At 46.2% G+C, this 17,751-nt stretch overlaps 1 protein-coding gene across 2 annotated transcripts in view; it reads right to left on the reverse strand.

Annotated features, from left to right (window-relative positions):
• SLIT3 (slit guidance ligand 3) overlaps positions 1-17,751 on the reverse strand; it is a 619,464-nt gene that overhangs the window by 210,383 nt on the left and 391,330 nt on the right. For both annotated transcript variants that reach the window (XM_082378749.1, XM_082378748.1), the window contains exon 5: positions 7,063-7,134. In XM_082378749.1, coding sequence (XP_082234875.1) covers positions 7,063-7,134 — 72 coding nt within the window. The remainder of the gene's footprint in view (positions 1-7,062; positions 7,135-17,751) is intronic.

The raw sequence follows: 17,751 nt of genomic DNA on the forward strand, positions 1-17,751 counted from the left end.
GAAGGGGCAGGCAGCCAGGCAGGCTGCTGTGATCCCTTTCTTTAGACAGCTTATTTGGGTGGCACTTAGCAAGCTGGGGTGCCGTCCAACTCCCTCCAGTAGCACCTCTGAACCCGACACACGCAGTCAGGAATGCAAAAGAAGGAGAGGCTAGAAAACCTTCTGCACCTCGGGAAGGTGACGCGTCAGCATCCGCTGGCCTCCTGAGAGCAGATTTTCCCAAATCCCCCTTCCAAGACGCAGCATCGCTTCCATCAGGAGAGGCAGGCGCAACTCCCGTCCTCTGGCTCCGCCCCGCTAAGCCCTGGTGAACAAGCACTCAGTTCACCCGTCCGGTCGGCTGCCAGGGCCTGCTGGCTTTCTCCCGTGGGTGTCTGTAGTTTTTCGCTGCTTCTTTAGGTCCGCTTTGCCTGCTTGATTCAGGACTATAAGCTTTCACCAACTGCATGAGTCTCCTTGCTGGCCACCCTGACTCCAGTCTCTGCTTCTCAGTGATTCACCCTCCCCACTGATGCTGGAGCTGTCTTTCTGCAGTGAAAATCTGATCACACCGCTCCCCTACTAAAACCTTTTCGTTGGATCCCCCTTGCCACTGCCATATGGATCAGGCATTCAAGGTCCTCCCTGACCGTCATTCCCCCATCTTCCACCTCCTGTCTCACTAACCTCAACTCTCTTCCCTGTTCTCCTTGCTCACTGGGCTCCAGCCACAAATCTCTGACAAGCCTCAACTCTTTCACATACCTCTGTCCCTTTGCACAGGTTGGTGATTTTTCATATGCTGTTCCTTCTGCCTGGAATGCCCTTCCCCTGGGTGAACTCCTACTCATCCTTCAAGACCCAACTCATGTCACTTCCTGAGTGAAGCCAGAATCAGGCCTGTCTCTCCGGGCTTTCCCACGTCTTTGTCCTTACCTCCAATGGAATTCTGGCCCCTGTCCTGCAACCACTGATTTACTAGTCTTCCCCCTCACCACACTGTGAGTTCTCCAAGTGCAAGGACGGTGTCTTATTCTTTTTATAATATCATTTTCATATTAAGCATTTTAACAATTATGCATGATTTCTCGTACATAATAGGCCAACCGCAAATACTTGAGGAACAAAAGAACAAATACATTCATTGGATTTGTTCTTAGTCCACCTTATTCTCTGCCGTGAGCCGTTTGGGCACTGGGGATTCCACAGTGATTGAGACAGACAGGGTCCCTGTGTACACATGTTCATTCTGTGTGACATCCAGAGACAGGGTGACAAATAGATGAACAAGATCATTTCATAGGGCGATAAGTGCTCTGAATAAATATAACTGGGTAGTGGGATAGAGAGGAAGGGCAGTGGGGGCTGAGGAGCTGCTTTAGATGGGTCAAGGAAGGCCACTCTGAGGAGGTGATGTTTGAGATGAGACCTGAACGATTTGAAGGAGCCGACTGTGTGGAGGTCTGAGGGCTTAGCATCCCACGCAAAGGGAGGAGCAAGTGCAAAGGCCCGGAGGCAGGAAGGAGCTTGGGGTGTTCAGGGATGGACTGGAGCATGGGAAGCACGAGATGAGTGAGAGGGGACCCAGACCGTGTAGAGTCTTGCAGGGCATGACCAGGAGCGTGAACTCTGTTGCAGGTGCAGTGATGGAGTGAACGGCTGCTGAGATTAGCAGACAGAGATGCCACCAACCAGTGGGCACTTCCCGTCCCTCCCCCCTCCCCGCCCAAACACACACAAGATTACTGCCTGCTCACGGGGGCCGAGACAGCCCTCATTAATCTCAGGAAGAGGGAGGGCAGTGCAGCAACTCAGACTAACTAGGAAACACAATAGGCCGCCTGCCCAGCTTTGTTTTGAAACCATCAGTTCCAAATTTTGCTAGCTGGCAAAGACAGGGGTTATTGATTTTCCCCTCTGGAATGCGTGTCCTACAGAGTCCTGGCAAATAGAAACTGAAAAACAGAGGAAAACATAACTGCTGAGAAAGATAGAGCAAGGGGGCATTTTTAAAAAAACAATCTATGCTGGTTTTGCCTTTTTCTTATTATGCTTTGTTGGATTGTGGCTCGCATCCCTCTTTTTGTCCAATTCATTTCCCCCCTATCTCTACGTCTTACGATTATTTCTCCCTCTCTCTCTCTTCTCTCTCTCTCCCCTTCTTTTTCTCACTGTCTTCCCCAATCCCTAGCACGGCATTTGCATATGGTAGGCAGGGAATACTGGCATGTCAAGTGTTGGTCTATCTTCCGGTCAGTCTACCTGAGCGCCTCTTTCTCCAGATCAATCTATCCATCTCATCTCCCTTTAAATATAGCACCTTTCCCCCCTCCCAGACAGGCAGCAGAGCAGGATCAGCCCATAAAACCAGCTTTTAGTAACTGCAGAGAGTGGTATCCCCAGCTAATTACTTTCTCTTTTCTCTGGAGAAGCAGGAAGCAATTAGGGGTTTCCTTCCGCTGCCTGGGTAGGGGCAGGGCGCCAAATCCCTCCAGCACCAGTATTACACCTGTGGCGCCTCATTCCCACAAGGTTCAAACACCCCCCTGGGTCCTTTCTCTTGGCTCTGACAACAGCTGTATGCTTGCCTACTTGCCTCTGTGAATCAGGCCTCCAACTGCCAGCAGCCTCCTTGGTTACTCTTTCCTTTTTCCTGTTGCTAGCATGGCTGAGTAGGGAGCCCTCTGGGTAGACAGAAATGTCTATGGATTGAGTCCAGAAGACGGTTGAGTGGGTTACTAAGGGAAAGCTAAGTGCGGAGGCCTAGGCCCAGTGGTGTCTGCTGACTTTTACAAAATTAGGCACACTGATCAAAACTCAATTTTGTCATCTGGAAAATGGGGGTAACACAGTCTCTTCCTTCTTGAGGGGGACTGTCAGGACAAGCAAAGAAAATCCATATCAAAACTACAAAATTGGGCTTCCCTGGTGGCGCAGTGGTTGAGAATCTTCCTGCTAATGCAGGGGACACGGGTTCGAGCCCTGGTCTGGGAGGATCCCACATGCCGCGGAGCAACTGGGCCTGTGAGCCACAACTACTGACCCTGCGCGTCTGGAGCCTGTGCTCCGCAACAGGAGAGGCCGTGATAGTGAGAGGCCCGCGCATCGTGATGAAGAGTGGCCCCGGCTTGCCACAGCTAGAGAAAGCCCTTGCACAGAAACGAAGACCCAACACAGCCAAAAATAAATAAATAAATAAATTAATTAATTTAAAAAAAAAAACTACAAAATTATAAACAACAAATAGCCAATCCTTGATTTTCTCCTCTTAATGAAGCATATGGTATCATGAATAGGCCCAGTTGTCATTTCAAGCCTGACATTCAAATAATTTATCATCTTCTCCTATGTTACTTAAGTAACAGGTAGAAGAGTGTTCTATTCCCTGAGCTCACACAAGGTGATGGAGAAGGTTCGAGGGCTGGCAGGTGGTTTATAAACAGATCGATGACAGGGATGTACATTCCTGAGGTTTAAAATTCACTACTCATCACTCACGAAAGAGACAATCCCTACAAGTGGGTAACTGAGGTCTGGTCGGAGGAGGGTGTTTCCTTAACAGGTTTTATACAAACTTAATTTCTGCAAAGTGTCTCGTATTTTACACGTACTGACGCATATTTAAATGCACAACTTCAGTCATCAACCTTTACCCAGATGCCTCCCTTCTTGAACTTGTTCCTCAGCTTGGGTCCTATACCTCCAATTACCCACACTTCATTTTCTCTTAAGGCCACAAGATTATTTAATTTCACTCTCACTTAGTCAAACCAGAGATGTAGCTGTGGTCACAGACCAAAGTCACATAACCAGTAGAAACAGGGCAGGATGTCAAGTTGACCAACACATGGAAGACGCTCCGTCCACACTGCCTGTGGAAGACGTGACACTACTTTACACTCAACTCATCATCTTCCAGCCTGGTTCTTCCCCCGCTCTTTCAACCTCTGTGGAGTGGGAGCTCCAAGAAGGCAGAGCTCACAGATACATATCTTACTTCCTGCATTTACCCCCAGAACTGGCATTTAGTAGGAGCTCAAAAAACATTTTGAGGGCTGCCTGGGTGAATGACTGTAAGAATTTGCCATCATTCTCTGTGTCATCTAAATATGGAACTTATCATTTTCCCCTTCCTTTCCCTGGCCTCTAGTAACTCGTGGATTGCCACTTCTCTTGCCTTGGTCCCCACTGGCGTCTTACTGGGGGCTCCTCCTTTCATTCCTGACTGCGAGCCCTGATCCCTCACGTTGGACCACGGCCTCATCTCCCACCGCCCCCCTCCTTCTTCCACCTTCTCCTGTCCTAGGTTCCTCTTCCAGAATCAATGTTTTCATCATGACGTTTCCCAGATCGGAAGCTAGCCACCTTCTCAGTACCTACATCTAAAGTCCATACTCCTTGCAGGCGAGGCTCGTGACCACCTGGTCCCCACCTCTCTTTCTGACCTGATCACCTATTACTCCGCCTCATAATCCCCCCACTCCCATGAGACGGCTCTGCGAAGGTCCCTTAAAACACACCTTGTATAGGTTTGCCTCCCCACTCTGCACACACTATTTGCCTGTTCACTCAGCAAATTCCAATCATCATTCCGGGCTCCGCGAAAGTCTTTACAATTATAACAACAACAAAGGAAGACAGCAGTAATAGTAGCTAGAACTTTCTAAGCACCTTCCCCATGCCAAGCATAGTACTGAGTTATTCATACACATCATTTCATTCACCTTCACAAAACCGCTAAGAGGTTAGGTACAATTCTTATCCTCCTCTCCCTGTGGAAGAAATCTAGGCTCAGAAGTGTCAAGTACTGTACCCGAGGTCACAGACTCAGTACGCAGAACAGCTGGGAACCAGACACAGATTTATCAGATGGCCACCCTTTGGGCGACACTGCCCAAAGCTATTGTTCTTCTGTGAGCCCTGACAGTCCTTCATAATGCCTGGCCACTCATTGGCCCATTTTGCTGTGGACTGTTAAATCACTAAACTTCCTCTTGTATGCACGTTTCTTGTCCCCAGTTATACCGTAAGTCACCTGAGAATTACACTTCTGGGTCTTAGAGGTTCTGGCCCCCCAGAGTATGCTGAGTGAACTGATTAGAAGTATAAAGTAATCAACCCCTTTCATTTTGTTGGTTAATTCATCCTTTAAGCAGTGAGTTTACTCTCCTCCCCTGCCCCACTAGATCCTTGCTGTTTAGGACACACATCCAGGTGGAGAAGGAGGGTCTGTCCGTAGTTCTTGAGTTTGCGGACTCTTAACACTTTTAGCTCCTGAGGCCTTTGTGAAGTTAGAGACAGTACAGGAAAACAACAACAATAACCCCCCCAAACCCCAGCAACTATTGAGGACCACTGTGAGACTGAATCACTTTCTTGAGAATCAAAAATGTAGTTGGTAATTACACAGTCCTGCGTATCTATCACCACAATATGTTTTTTTATTAACTGGCCCATTTAAAATTAGAGCCATGAGATAGGATAGATATACCACTTTATGTATGCAAGATATTAATTTAGGGCTCAACCATCAAGAAGCTGGTTGACTTTAAATTAGTCACTGCCCTTCTCTGGTCCTCAATTTTCTCACTGCTAATCTGTGGGGTTTTATTGGATCTGTAAGTTCCCCTCTCGTCTTGCTTTTCTGGGATGCTAATCAACACAACCTCTTAGTTTTGCTTTATGTGCACGATCTCGAGTCACATTTTCTGCAGCTTTGTCTGCTCCTCCCGGCCCGCTCCTGCTTCTGGGCAAATGCTCCCAGATGAAGCAATGGGTAGCCTGCTGTCTGGAGCCCCTTGCAAAGTGCTCTCTGTTCCCTGCTCCTTCCACCCCAGATGCCTCTGCCCTCTGGTGTGCTTTGCATGTTAAACACCTAAAGCTTTCTGCTCGGTTCTCAGCAAAGGAGAGGCACATAGCTTGTATCAGGAAGCCAACATCAGCTTCCCGGCACGCCAAAATCTCTGCAGTACTTACAGGGAAAACTAAGAGCTAAAGCAGTTTTTAAAACAATCTCCTTCAAGACTTCTCAAGTTGGATGCAAGCCTGTGGAGGAGGTCAGTGGGCAGAAATGCCTCCTCTGTATCCCTCTCCAAACACATGGGCACAGTGGTGTGGATAGAAAATTCAGGAGGCACACTCCTCGTGAAGGGAAGGGCCTGGGAGTCATGATAAGCAGCAGACAGCGGGGGCCAGGTAGGAAACAACAAGGTTATTTGGCAAGTTCAAAAGCGTGGTGATGGAACAGTTCTGCATCAGTTGCAGTAATGGGCAACGGAATCTGCACGTGATAAAATGACACAGAATTGCACATGCGCACATGTGTGCACACAGACACAAATGAGCGCGTGTAAAACTGGGACATCTGAAGAATAAGGTCTGTGGATTGCACTCAGTCAATTTTCTGGCTTAATATTATATGAGAGTTATACAGGGTGTTACCACTGGGAGAAAACTGGGTAAAAGCATACACAGGCTAGTCTACTATTCTTGAAACTTCCTGTGAATCAATAATTATTTCAAAATAAAAATTAAGAAAAACCCCAAGCACCTAGTGCAGTAGATCTGGCTATGTCTCCCCATGATCCTGGGACACAAGTCCTGACGCTCCCTCATAAGATCCTATTACTAATAGTGAGATCTTCACCATCATGATCTCCAACATCTTTGTCTCCCATTTACAGAACACTTACTATGTACGAGGCACTAAGCGTTAAAAACATTTTCTCATTTGCATCAATACCCCACCAGGCTATCATCCCCATTTTATAGAAGGTAATGACCTTGGGAGAAGCTGAGTTGAGCCCCAGGCCCACAGAGTGCGGCCAGGCTGTGACTCAGGTCTGGGACTCTACGTTCATACCTGGGGACAAATCTCCAGAGAAGAACAAGACTCGCTGGAGCTGCCGTGGTGTTCGACGTGTGTTCCCTGGAAACCACTTAAGCACACCCCTCAATCTGTCTCAAAGGCGCCTGGACTGAGGGCACAAGGCACGGGGATACCACCTCCCTGTCCCGTGTCCCTCAGCCCTGCTCTGGCCAGAGAACCACATCTGCCGCGAAGCAACAAAAAACATCACTTACAGGTTCTTCACGTCTGCGATGCCTCGGAACGCCTTCCTCGGGATCCCCAGGATCTGGTTTTCGCTCAGATCTCTAAACAAGAAGAGAAGAGGCACAGGCATTAAGGACCCAGGCCCGGCTTTATCTGCATCTCATTATGATAACAAAACCCCTCTGGAGGCTGCCTCTGCGCTCAGGAGTGTTTGGGGGACTGTTTAGTCTCAGGCCCCAGGCTGCTACAAGCCTTCACATTGTTCTTCTAGCGATGGCCTTGCTGAAATGGTTACCAGGCCAGCGGCTCGCCTCCAGGGCGGGCTCTGTGGGTGGTCTCACACCTCCAGGCCACGAGCCAAGTGCTGGGTTATTTGTTGCACACACACTACACCCAATTCTCTTGTTCTGCCACCTCCCAGAGGTGACCCCTTCCTCCGCCTCCGGCACAGCGTCCCTCCCCCACGGCGGGGTCAACACCACTCCATCTCCCATCTTCTCAGGGACTCTCTCTGCCTTTGTCATCTGAGATTGGAATGGAGTCTGGCCATCCTGACTTTCTGATGGGGGATGACCCTCTCTGCTTTTCTAGAGCCCCAGAGAGACCCCTGGGGGCCACCTGGATCGTGTTAGCGACAGGCATGATGAATCCAAATTGCATTTCCACAAACCCGCCCAAAATGGGGGTCCCACTGCACCTCACATAGCATTTAGCAATGCTAACATGTTGCTCTGAGCAGGGAGGGGAAGGGACAAAGTGTCAGGTCCTGAAGCTGGCTCAAACCCAAGTCTTGTACCAGTGTCCACTTTAAGAATCCCCAAAGCCTCAATATCCTTTCCTAAGACCCATGCATTTTTTTTTTCATTTTGTTTTCCGGTTTTATTCTTTGCTGGACCAAACACATGCACTTGTTTTCATTCATACCCCAAGCTTGCTTGGGGTCTTAATGAGTAATCAAGCACATATATGTGTATCAATCATGTGTATATATATATATATATATATCTCCATTATTTTGAAAAGAACACAAAAACCTTCAGATACTAAGGTAAAAAATTACCTACCCAGACACAACCACTGTTACCAGTTAGGAGTAATATATATATATATAAATTTTACCAATATGATCTCATAGTATGTAGTCCATTTTAACCTCTTTTTTCGCATACTATATTGAGAACATCTGTTCCTGTCATTAACAGTACATGTATGCCAACATTTTTAATGGCTGTGTATCATCCAATTCTATAGATGGCTATATGATCCCACGTTGCTAGGTATTTATTTACTTGCCATTTAAGGAAACACCAGGATGAATTTTCCTGCCCACACATTTTGAGGACACTTGTACAGCTACTTCCGTGGTATAAAGTCCTATAAGGAGAATGTGCTGGGTCACAGGGTAAACACGTCTTAAATTGCCGTGTTGTCCTAGAGACGGATGGACACTCCCACACTGATTTTCCACGGGCACCTAATCAAAAGCTATAGATGACTCCAAATATATTTGGAAAGAGGTCAGACGACCATCCTCCACTAAAACCTGGGCCCTCTAAATCACCATTTTGCCAGGGAGCAGGAGGAAACATAGGAAGCAGAAGAGAGGCGTCCATTTTTCTGCTCTCATCGGCTGAGCTGAGCGGGCACACTCTGAGTGGCGGGCTAAAGCTCAAGACACGTGGGGATTGTCTGGGGCCACTGTTAGATACCAAGGCAAGGCTCAGAGTTGGGGTAGGGTGCAGAGATGAATACAGAGAGAAATTCTGGGGCAGAATAACAGGATGCTCCCCATCTCAAATCCAGTTTCCTCTGCCTGCGACTGATATAAGTAAATTCAGATGCACAGTGAGCCCCACTGCAGGCTCCCCTGGCTGGGCCTGATTCAATGAGCAGGGCTCCAGCCTGGAGTCGGGGCGCTGAACAAAGCCCACGATGACAGTAGAGGTCAGGCAGTGTCACCAAGGCCACTCCTCTGCTCTCCATCAGCCTCCAAGAGAAGGGGGCCCAGGTCCCGTCATCTGACTAATGCAATTTCCACCAGGCATCTGGGCTATACCCAAGGCTCCGGCAGCCACAATGGGCCCAGTCTGTTCTGTCAAGTGAAGGCTGGTCTCCGGGACAGCAAGCCCCTGCCCGCTAGCCTCCCAGGCTCGGCTGCTAGTTTTGGCCGCTCTGGGAAACAGCTCAGGCCACACTTTTAGCAAACGGCTAATGAGCAAAATCAGGGGCAGGTGGAGGAAACAGGAGAGAGGTTTAGAACGATCAAATCTAAAAACCCTTGGAAGCCAGATGAAGGGGTACATATCCCAATTATGCATTAACCCTTTGAGTTTAAGGCGCACCGGTATACTGAAAGAACAGCAATTGTATGAGGGTTCTGGTTTGCAGTACAGCGGGATGAAGAAAGGACAGCTGTATTTAAGCAGAAAAATCTGATGGAGTTGCTGGGCAATCTCCCACGAAAGCGGTCACACAGACAAAATCCTGCACTTGGATGGGACGGCCACTTGGGTTTCCGTTCACTATTTTCTCGCTGTAAATATACCCCGTCTTGCTCCTACTTTCAGGAGCCTCGTTTAAAGCACAGCTCTTTCCGTCTCCCTGCCATGGCTTTCCTCCTGCCGTAATTGAGCAAAACCGTAGATTGTAGGGAATTTATCTGCTCCCCATGACAATCTGCTTGTAAATTTTATTAATTTTATTTTCCATTGAGCCTCTCTTCTCTGGCTAACAATACCGCTGCCATCCATCTGCAGGATTGTATATTGATTTCATAAATACCTCCAGTGGGCTGACAAACTGACAGCTTTAACGGTGTTACTGATGGGGCGTGGAGGAGGGTTCAGGTCTGGGTGCTTCATTTTCGGTAACTGTCCCTTCACAATTATCTCGGGGCCTTTGTGAGGATTCCTAATAGTGTGTTTATCTCAGCGTGATGCCAGAGCATGGAGCTGTTGTTAAGTACTATCCTTGAGAGAGACAAGAGCCACCATTTTCGGCTGACACTTAAATAAAAATAACAAAATCTATCCGTAGTGCCCAAGAGCCTAGTTCCGGCCAATTGCTTGTTGGGGGTTTAGTGCCTCCCTCTTCCTGCGGGAAAATGCTCAGAAGTGACCAGGGAAATGGAACTTGCTTTTTTTTTTTTTTTTAACTTTAGATGAACAGGATGAGGTTGGAGTAGGGTGAGAGAAGGAATGGTGAGCTGGGATTTTCTGGGGAAATAAAGGAAGATGGCTGGTGGGAAAGGCTTTCTTGGTTGGGAAGTGGGGTTCCTGATTGGGATGCCTTTTTAAATAATTAGGATTCTGAAAGAAAGGCGAACTGCATTAGCTAAAGTGCATTTTCCTGCTTCTGGAAAATGATTAACCGGCTGATTATTCCATCCAAAAACATCAGACCAGAGAGAACTTATTAAGGAGACAGTAAGTCAAATAGGAGTTGGCAAGAACCAATATATCCCCCTTCCAGCCAACATCCCCCCCTTTTTAATTTACTAAAATGCTTTGGACACAGATTAACTTTCTTCACAAATTTATTATTGCTTCATCTACCTTGAAACAGGGACTGCAGACGCTTTGATAAATGGATTGAAAGGTTGTCTAGTTCCAGTGGAGCTTTTGAAATGCTTCCCGGGGCTCTCCCTGCAATGTCAGACATGCTTTGTTCTCAGAGCAACAGTGAATGACAGTCCCCACCTTCACCCAACCCCTACCTCCCCATGTTTACCAGGCAAGGCAAGAAGCAGGAAAATGCTCTCCTTTTTGCTCTGGTGGGGACAACGTGTTTGTCTCAGTCACCTTCATGCTACCAGAAAGTCCTGTCTGTGTTAAATGGCAGTTTATGGCTCCTAGAGGTCCATGTCGAATTATTCCGAAGGTACAGAATGGGACTTGGAAGCTCCTCAAGAATTGGGGAATTCTTGTGTGGGAAGTGGATAGAGCCACTTATTAGCTCTATGATCACACAAACTACTGAAATGCTCTATGACTCAGGTTCTCCATCTTTACAGTGAGGCTATTAATTTTACTGATCTCTTGCAGATTAATACTGAGGATGAAATGAATTGGTATGTGTATACTTTGCACAGAACCTGGAACCCTGGAGGCATTCAGTGAAAGGCTGCATGTATTTCTTGGACTTTCCCTCCATTTACCCCTGGATTTGCATCGCTGAAAATGTCCCTTTTCACTATCCTCAGGACATATGCCTACAACTCTGCAAAGAATAGAACATACAAACATTGCTAATATTCTTTCCATAAAGTCTGAGGGAGGTTAAACTTCCTCTCATCTATCATCTAGATACGAGTATCCATATTTGACTCCAGATTCTTTTGGATAAAACAGAAGAGTTTGATTCAGGAGTAAAGTTCTGTCTTAGGTTGGGCTCGCTCAGATGCAGATGCTTGGCCAAGTGATGGATTCACAAAGTACTCCTGGGAGAGGCAAGTAAGGGATGGAGGAAATAGGATGGAGAAGGAAATAAAGGACAATTAGGTAAAGTGCTGGTCTTAGCCCCAAACCCTGGGAGCTCCTGTCTCTAACCAAGGGATCTGGGTCTTTGTAGCCCAGCATCAGACAGTCCTTGGTTAGACCACCCAGGAGAAATGCAAATTCCCTGGCTCTGCCTGTTCTCCATAAGGCTGGATGAAGTGACTCTAGCAACTCAAGGACAGGTTGCTGAAGAAGTTCCAGCCACGACTTTCAGCAGCAAAGTCCAAAGAATCAGGAGATGGAGGCCAATGTCAGCAAAGGGAACCCAAGGGATCCAAACCAAAGCATTTCATAAGAAGGCTTCAAGGTCAGTTTTCTTAAATCAGAAAAGATTTTTTAAAAAAATCTTTAATCTCAGAAGATTCAAAAAAATCACCCCTGAAAGATGACATATCCAGGATCAAGGATCAAGAGGCCATGCATGGTAGGGGGTGGGAAGCAATTGAGCAAAGAAAACTGGAGCAACCCAATCTGGTACCTTCTTTATCTACCTCCCCAAACCTTTTGCACTAAGACCAATCAAGTGCCTTTTTAGTAACATTAAAAAGAAAAAATCCATCAACTCTTGATTAGCCAAACTAAAAGAGGGGATGATCTACAAGCATTTATATTTAGAATCCTTTATTGGCTTTGGGATCAGGGCAGTGAATTGCGATTCTGATTCTCTTTGGCCTGAGTATGTATTGAAATTACTTTCCTAGTCACTCACTGCCTAGTAGGAAGAAACCGCCCACTGGTGCAGTAGGTATCAATCCAAACTCATTTCATTTCTGAGGGATAATCTACGAATCTAAAATTTCTTGGACTCTCAATGCTACCATCCTATACAAAGCTGAACCTTGCTCCCCTACCCCCAACTCCTCAAATATGGTAACTATGACACATCACTCTGCTCTAGGAACCAAAGAGAAAGATATTGTTTTGCTTACCTTATTTTATACAGCAGGAGGGACAGAGATGCAGGAAAAATTATTCCCTGGGGATTTGACAATGTGGGCTTCAGGGAGGATTTATCTTAAAAGGTAAATCTCTTGTGCAGGCAATTTATCTTAATAAGCAAGATCATATGTTTGCAGTTGGGTCACTGTCAAAACCAAATGAGCCCCAAACATATGTCCCAGCTAGGAAGCCCTGGTACCTCCAGCTGAGTGTCCGGCTAATAGCATCCTTTGTCTGAGGCAGATTACAGTGGAGCACCTGAATCATTTCCTGGAAGAAATGCCACCTATCTCAGAGACCCAGAGACTCCAAAGTATCAATGGGGGATGAAAACAATGATTTCCCACTGCTCCAGCTGGGTTTCTAATATTTCACTGCAGCAAGAGTTGACACTGCCTGCTCCCTTGATGTGAAAAAGTTACTGAATGAAACATTTCAATAAGAGCTCCTTCCACTGTGCCTTCTTTGATAAGCTCATTAGAAAAGTCCTAGTCAGAGCGTTCAGGTGTTTAATATTGGTGGATTAAATGCCAGTTCAGATTCTTACTTCACTCAACAAAAAAATGAATTGAGCACCTACTACGTGCTACACTACTGAGACACAGAAGTGAACAGAACCAAGTTTCTGTCATCCTGGAACTTGCATCTCATTGACCCCAGATACAAATAAACAGACTCCTTTATATGAACATAAACATCTAGACACCTCAAAAAATAAGAGCTGAAGTTTCACTGTTTTTTCCTTTTCAACAAGAAGGAAGCCTGTATCTAAATTCACACTGCAAGATTGTTCCTAACCACCAAGGAAAATAATTCACAGTTTTGTTTTACTCGAAGTCCAAAATCTTTTCTGGTTTTTAGGAGGCAGGGAAAGGGAAAGATGTCAATCTGAATCACTGGGACTTGCAGAGATGCAGATTTGTTTCATCAAGTATTCTGGATTTTATTTATCTGTCTATCTGTCTGTCTATCTATCTATCTATCTATCTATCTATCTATCTATCTATCTATCTATCTATCTATCTATCTATCTATGGCTGCATTGGGTCTCCGTTGCTGTGCGCGGGCTTCCTCTAGTTGCCGTGAGCGGGGGCTACTCTTTGTTGCAGTGCGCGGGCTTCTCACTGAGGTGGCTTCTCTTGTTGCGGAGCACGGGCTCTAGGCGTGCAGCCTTCAGTAGTTATGGTGCACAGGCTTCAGTGTTGTGGTGTGCGGGCTCTAGAGCACAGGCTCAGTAGTTGTGGCACATGGGCTTAGTTGCTCCGTGGCATGTGGGATCTTCCTGGGCCAGGGCTCGAACCCGTGTCCTCTGCATTGGCAGGTGGATTCTTAACCACTGTGCCCCCAGGGAAGTCCATGGATTTGTCTTTTAAAGTGGGCAGTTTGATAAAAATCAGGACAGTTTGAAAATGTTATTAAGAGTCGTCATGGCACAGGGCAGCTGTTCTCACAGTGGGGCTCACCATCTACCTGATGAGAATTTACTGATGATGCTTTGAAAAAAATACAGATCCCTGGTTTTTAAAATAATTTAGATATGATCATGGTATTGTGTTTTGATATGTTTGCTATGTTATTATTGTTCTTTTCATTTATGTCTTTATCTTTGAGAGATACATACTGAAATCATTAAGGATGAAATGATGTCTGGATTTTGCTTCAAAATAATATAGAAGAGGGAGAACGGGGTAGAAGTATAGATGAAACAAGATTGGCCATGAGTTGATACTTATTAGAGCTGAGTGATGGGTAAAAAGGGGGTACATTTATAATCTGTGCTTGACTTTTACACAAGAGTGAAACTTTCCATAATAAAAAAATTTTAATGCCGATTCCTAGGACCCATCCCAGACCTACTGAATCAGAAACCTTGGGAATGAGTTCTGGACACTTTGGGCAAGTTCAGGAACATGGGTAGAATGATTAGTGTATGTGATTAGGTGTTAAGTTCATGTTCTAGCTGCGTGTCTTTACGAGCATTAATACAATTCTCTAAGCCTCAACTTGTACTTCTGTGATATTAGGATAAGCATTATAGATAATGGACAAGCAAGTGCTTTCTATATTTGAACGCAGGATATAAATGCAAATCATTATCTTCATTTCATTAGCATGAGGTTAACAAACATAGCACCCTACTTCTTTATGTATCTAGTCTGCTTGGGTCCAAGATGCAAAGGCCTCCTGTGTCTCAGGTGTGACCCTGCTGGTGTTGGGCGAAATGCCCATGGGATAGATAGGTAGATAGGTAGGTAGGTAGGTAGGTAGGTAGATAGATAGATAAATAGATGGATGGGTAGGTAGGTGGGTGGATGGATGGATGGATGGATGGATGGATGGATGGATGGATGGATAGGTAGGTAGGTAGGTAGGTAGGTAGGTAGGTAGATAGATAGATAGATAGATAGATAGATAGATAGATAGATAGATAGATGATGGATGGATAGGGTCTCCTTACAGGGGGAGGCCGAGACAGGCAGAGTGACAACATCTAATCTATATTTTAGAAAGCCACTCAGGGGCCCAGTTTGGAGGCTGACCTAGGAAGAACTAAGAGTTCATGGGTGGTTACACCCCTCCCTGGGATCTCAGAGATATGGCAGAGGCAAACCAAGCACTTTGTCCCTCCCAAACGCGCAGGTGAGACTCTGCTTGACTGAGATGAGGACATTCCTGGCAGGGCCTCACAGACAAGTGATTTCCTACAGTGTTCTAGGACGGCTGCGATCTAGGGGAGAAATCACTGGAGGGCAGGTAGTGAGCCGAACGACGCAGCCAGGCCGAGCGGCAGATCTAGAGCTGTGACTGCAGACGAAGACCTGGTGTTCAAGCACAGTGGAACTTAAGGATCTTCTGAGGGGCTGAGGGCTACGAGCTGTTACAAAAGGATGCAAATGGAGTGAGGGTTATTGGTTTACTATCTGAGTAGTTACTAGTGTGGGCACCCTTTCTGGGCAGACGTTCCAGAGACCACAGGCTCAAATGTATTAGGGTTTCGCAGGTTAAAGCAAATGAGTAAAGCAGGCTGAATGTGGACAATAATAATCGTGAAGGGGTGAGCTAGGGGAATGCAGGGCCCATTTAAATTAATTTCCCCCAAGTCAAAACCAAATAACCCTCTGTGCTGGCCAACAAAACACTTCAAGGGCTGAAGGGTGTGGAGGCCAGCACCCCTCCAGGGAAGACCCACTAATTCTAGAACAGTGCGGTCCCATGGAAGTATCATATGAGCTACCGATGCAATTAAAATGTTTCTCTCAGCTGCATTAAAAACAATAAGAAGAAACAGTTGAGACGAATATTATAATAAAGTATTTAACTTAACCTGACATACCCAAGATATAATCATTTCAATATGAAATCAATATGAAAATATATTAGTGAGATACTTCACAATTCTTTTTTCATACCAAGTCTTTGGAATCTGGTGTGTATTTTATGTACATCTCAGTTCGAGCCAGCCATCCTCTAAGTGCTCCATGGCCACATGCGGCTGATGCCTATTGTATTAGACAGTGCAGTTCTAGGGTAAGGCTAGGAGCTGGATGCTGTAGCTATGTGTCCACTCATTGCCGAGAGAGAGAAAGAGTTTTAGGTGTTGGAGCCAATCTAAAGGAGCCCAGTGGAGGACTGCTTGGTGGCGGGGGCACGGCGGGGGGGTTTGGGTTACCAATAGGAAATGTGGAAGGGAGCCAGTCAAGATAGAAACTTCTGGATTTGGGGAAGCAAGTCATGAATTGAAATATTCCAGTCATTCAGCCATCCCTCCTGGGAGCAAAGAATCTCCTTCTAGCCATAGGAATTAATCTGAGTCTTTCCAAACCATCACCCTTCTAGGGCTGACAGGATATAACCAATACTTCCAGTCCAAATAGAAGCTTTTTGCATTTAATTATCATATGCAACTCCAACTAAGGCTCTTTGTGTTCATGAAATAGCATTATATATAATTGACTGATCATCTCCAGCCAGTGGTACAGAGGTTTAGCTTCTCAACAGTATACTAATCTCTGGGATTATCACAATTTAGTGACAAATCAGTTACATTAGACTAGACGGGATTGGGGAGTTCTAATTATCAGCCCAATTGTGCCTTCTATTCTGGTCCTGACTTCCCTGTGTCACTAAATGGTCCAGAAAACATCACCAGGATTCCAACTACTGGCATCTGACTTGAGTCTGTGGGTTCATCACCAACGTACCCTTCAGGGAGTAAAACTGTGATTCAGGTATCCTTATGTCATGTGCAGAAATCTGGTGCTGGAAATCATCTGATCGTAAGGATCTCATCAAGTACCTGAGACAGATCCCTGCCAACTTTTTTTTTTTTTTTTTTCCCCCAATGGGACGTTTTGTTTTGATTTGTCAATCTTGGTTGGGGTGGGAGGAGTGGTCCACTCGGTTCAAAAAGATGGAGATTGGTGTTTTCTTATTTTCCTTTGTTTGAAGCTGTGTGCCTGCCCAATGGAGTTTGGGAAAGGGAGTCCATTTCTGTGCAATCCATCCTCCTCCCTGGCTGACATACTGTTCCCACCCCCTCCTTCCCCTCCGTCCCTCTCTCTTGGCAACCCTCTGAGGCTTTCATCCCTAATTTGATTGTCGTAGCTGACACTGTCAATCTGAAATCCAGTAGCATGTCTAATGCTGGCTGGACAAGGGGCATGCGGGAGGAGTCGAGGGAGAGGCAAATTCATCTTGAGAAGTAGCTTTATGTAAATCGATCCTTTGGCCGAACGCTAGAGCCAAGCATTTGCTGATTAATTGGAGAAGCGTCCTTGTCTTCTTTAGAGAGATGGCCCAAATTGAGTCTGCTCTTCTTCACAAAGACATTCCCATGCCCAAAAGCCTTTGCAATTAGGAGATGAAACCTTGCGAGTGAGGGGGTGGGGGGAGCGTTTATGGAATTGTTCTGAAATGAAGCGTGTGCACTTGGCCTGCTTCATGATTAATTGCTGACCCGAGTACCCTCATTTGCCTCCCAGACGGTGTCCTGACAGCCGAAGTTCCGAGGCACAGCATCCCATAGGTGAAGATCTGCTTGTGCAATAATTAGCAAAAATGAAGAGGGTAGCTAGCCTGCTTTCTACACGTGTTTTTCTTGTGGATTCCAAATGTATATTTTCAGTTACCGCTTGGGCCCATTTCTGCTGGCACCAGAAAGGAGGGAGTGCATCTGTAATGGACGCAATCCCCTTTCCATGTCTTCTACACTTTGCCGGAAAAAGAAAGCTCCAGCGAGATGGCACATCATTCTCCAGGGTGGTCTTTTTAACTCCGTCCCAG

The sequence above is a fragment of the Balaenoptera borealis genome (assembly GCF_965194805.1).
Source record: "Balaenoptera borealis genome assembly, chromosome: 2".
In the NCBI taxonomy this organism is placed as follows: Eukaryota; Metazoa; Chordata; class Mammalia; order Artiodactyla; family Balaenopteridae; genus Balaenoptera; species Balaenoptera borealis.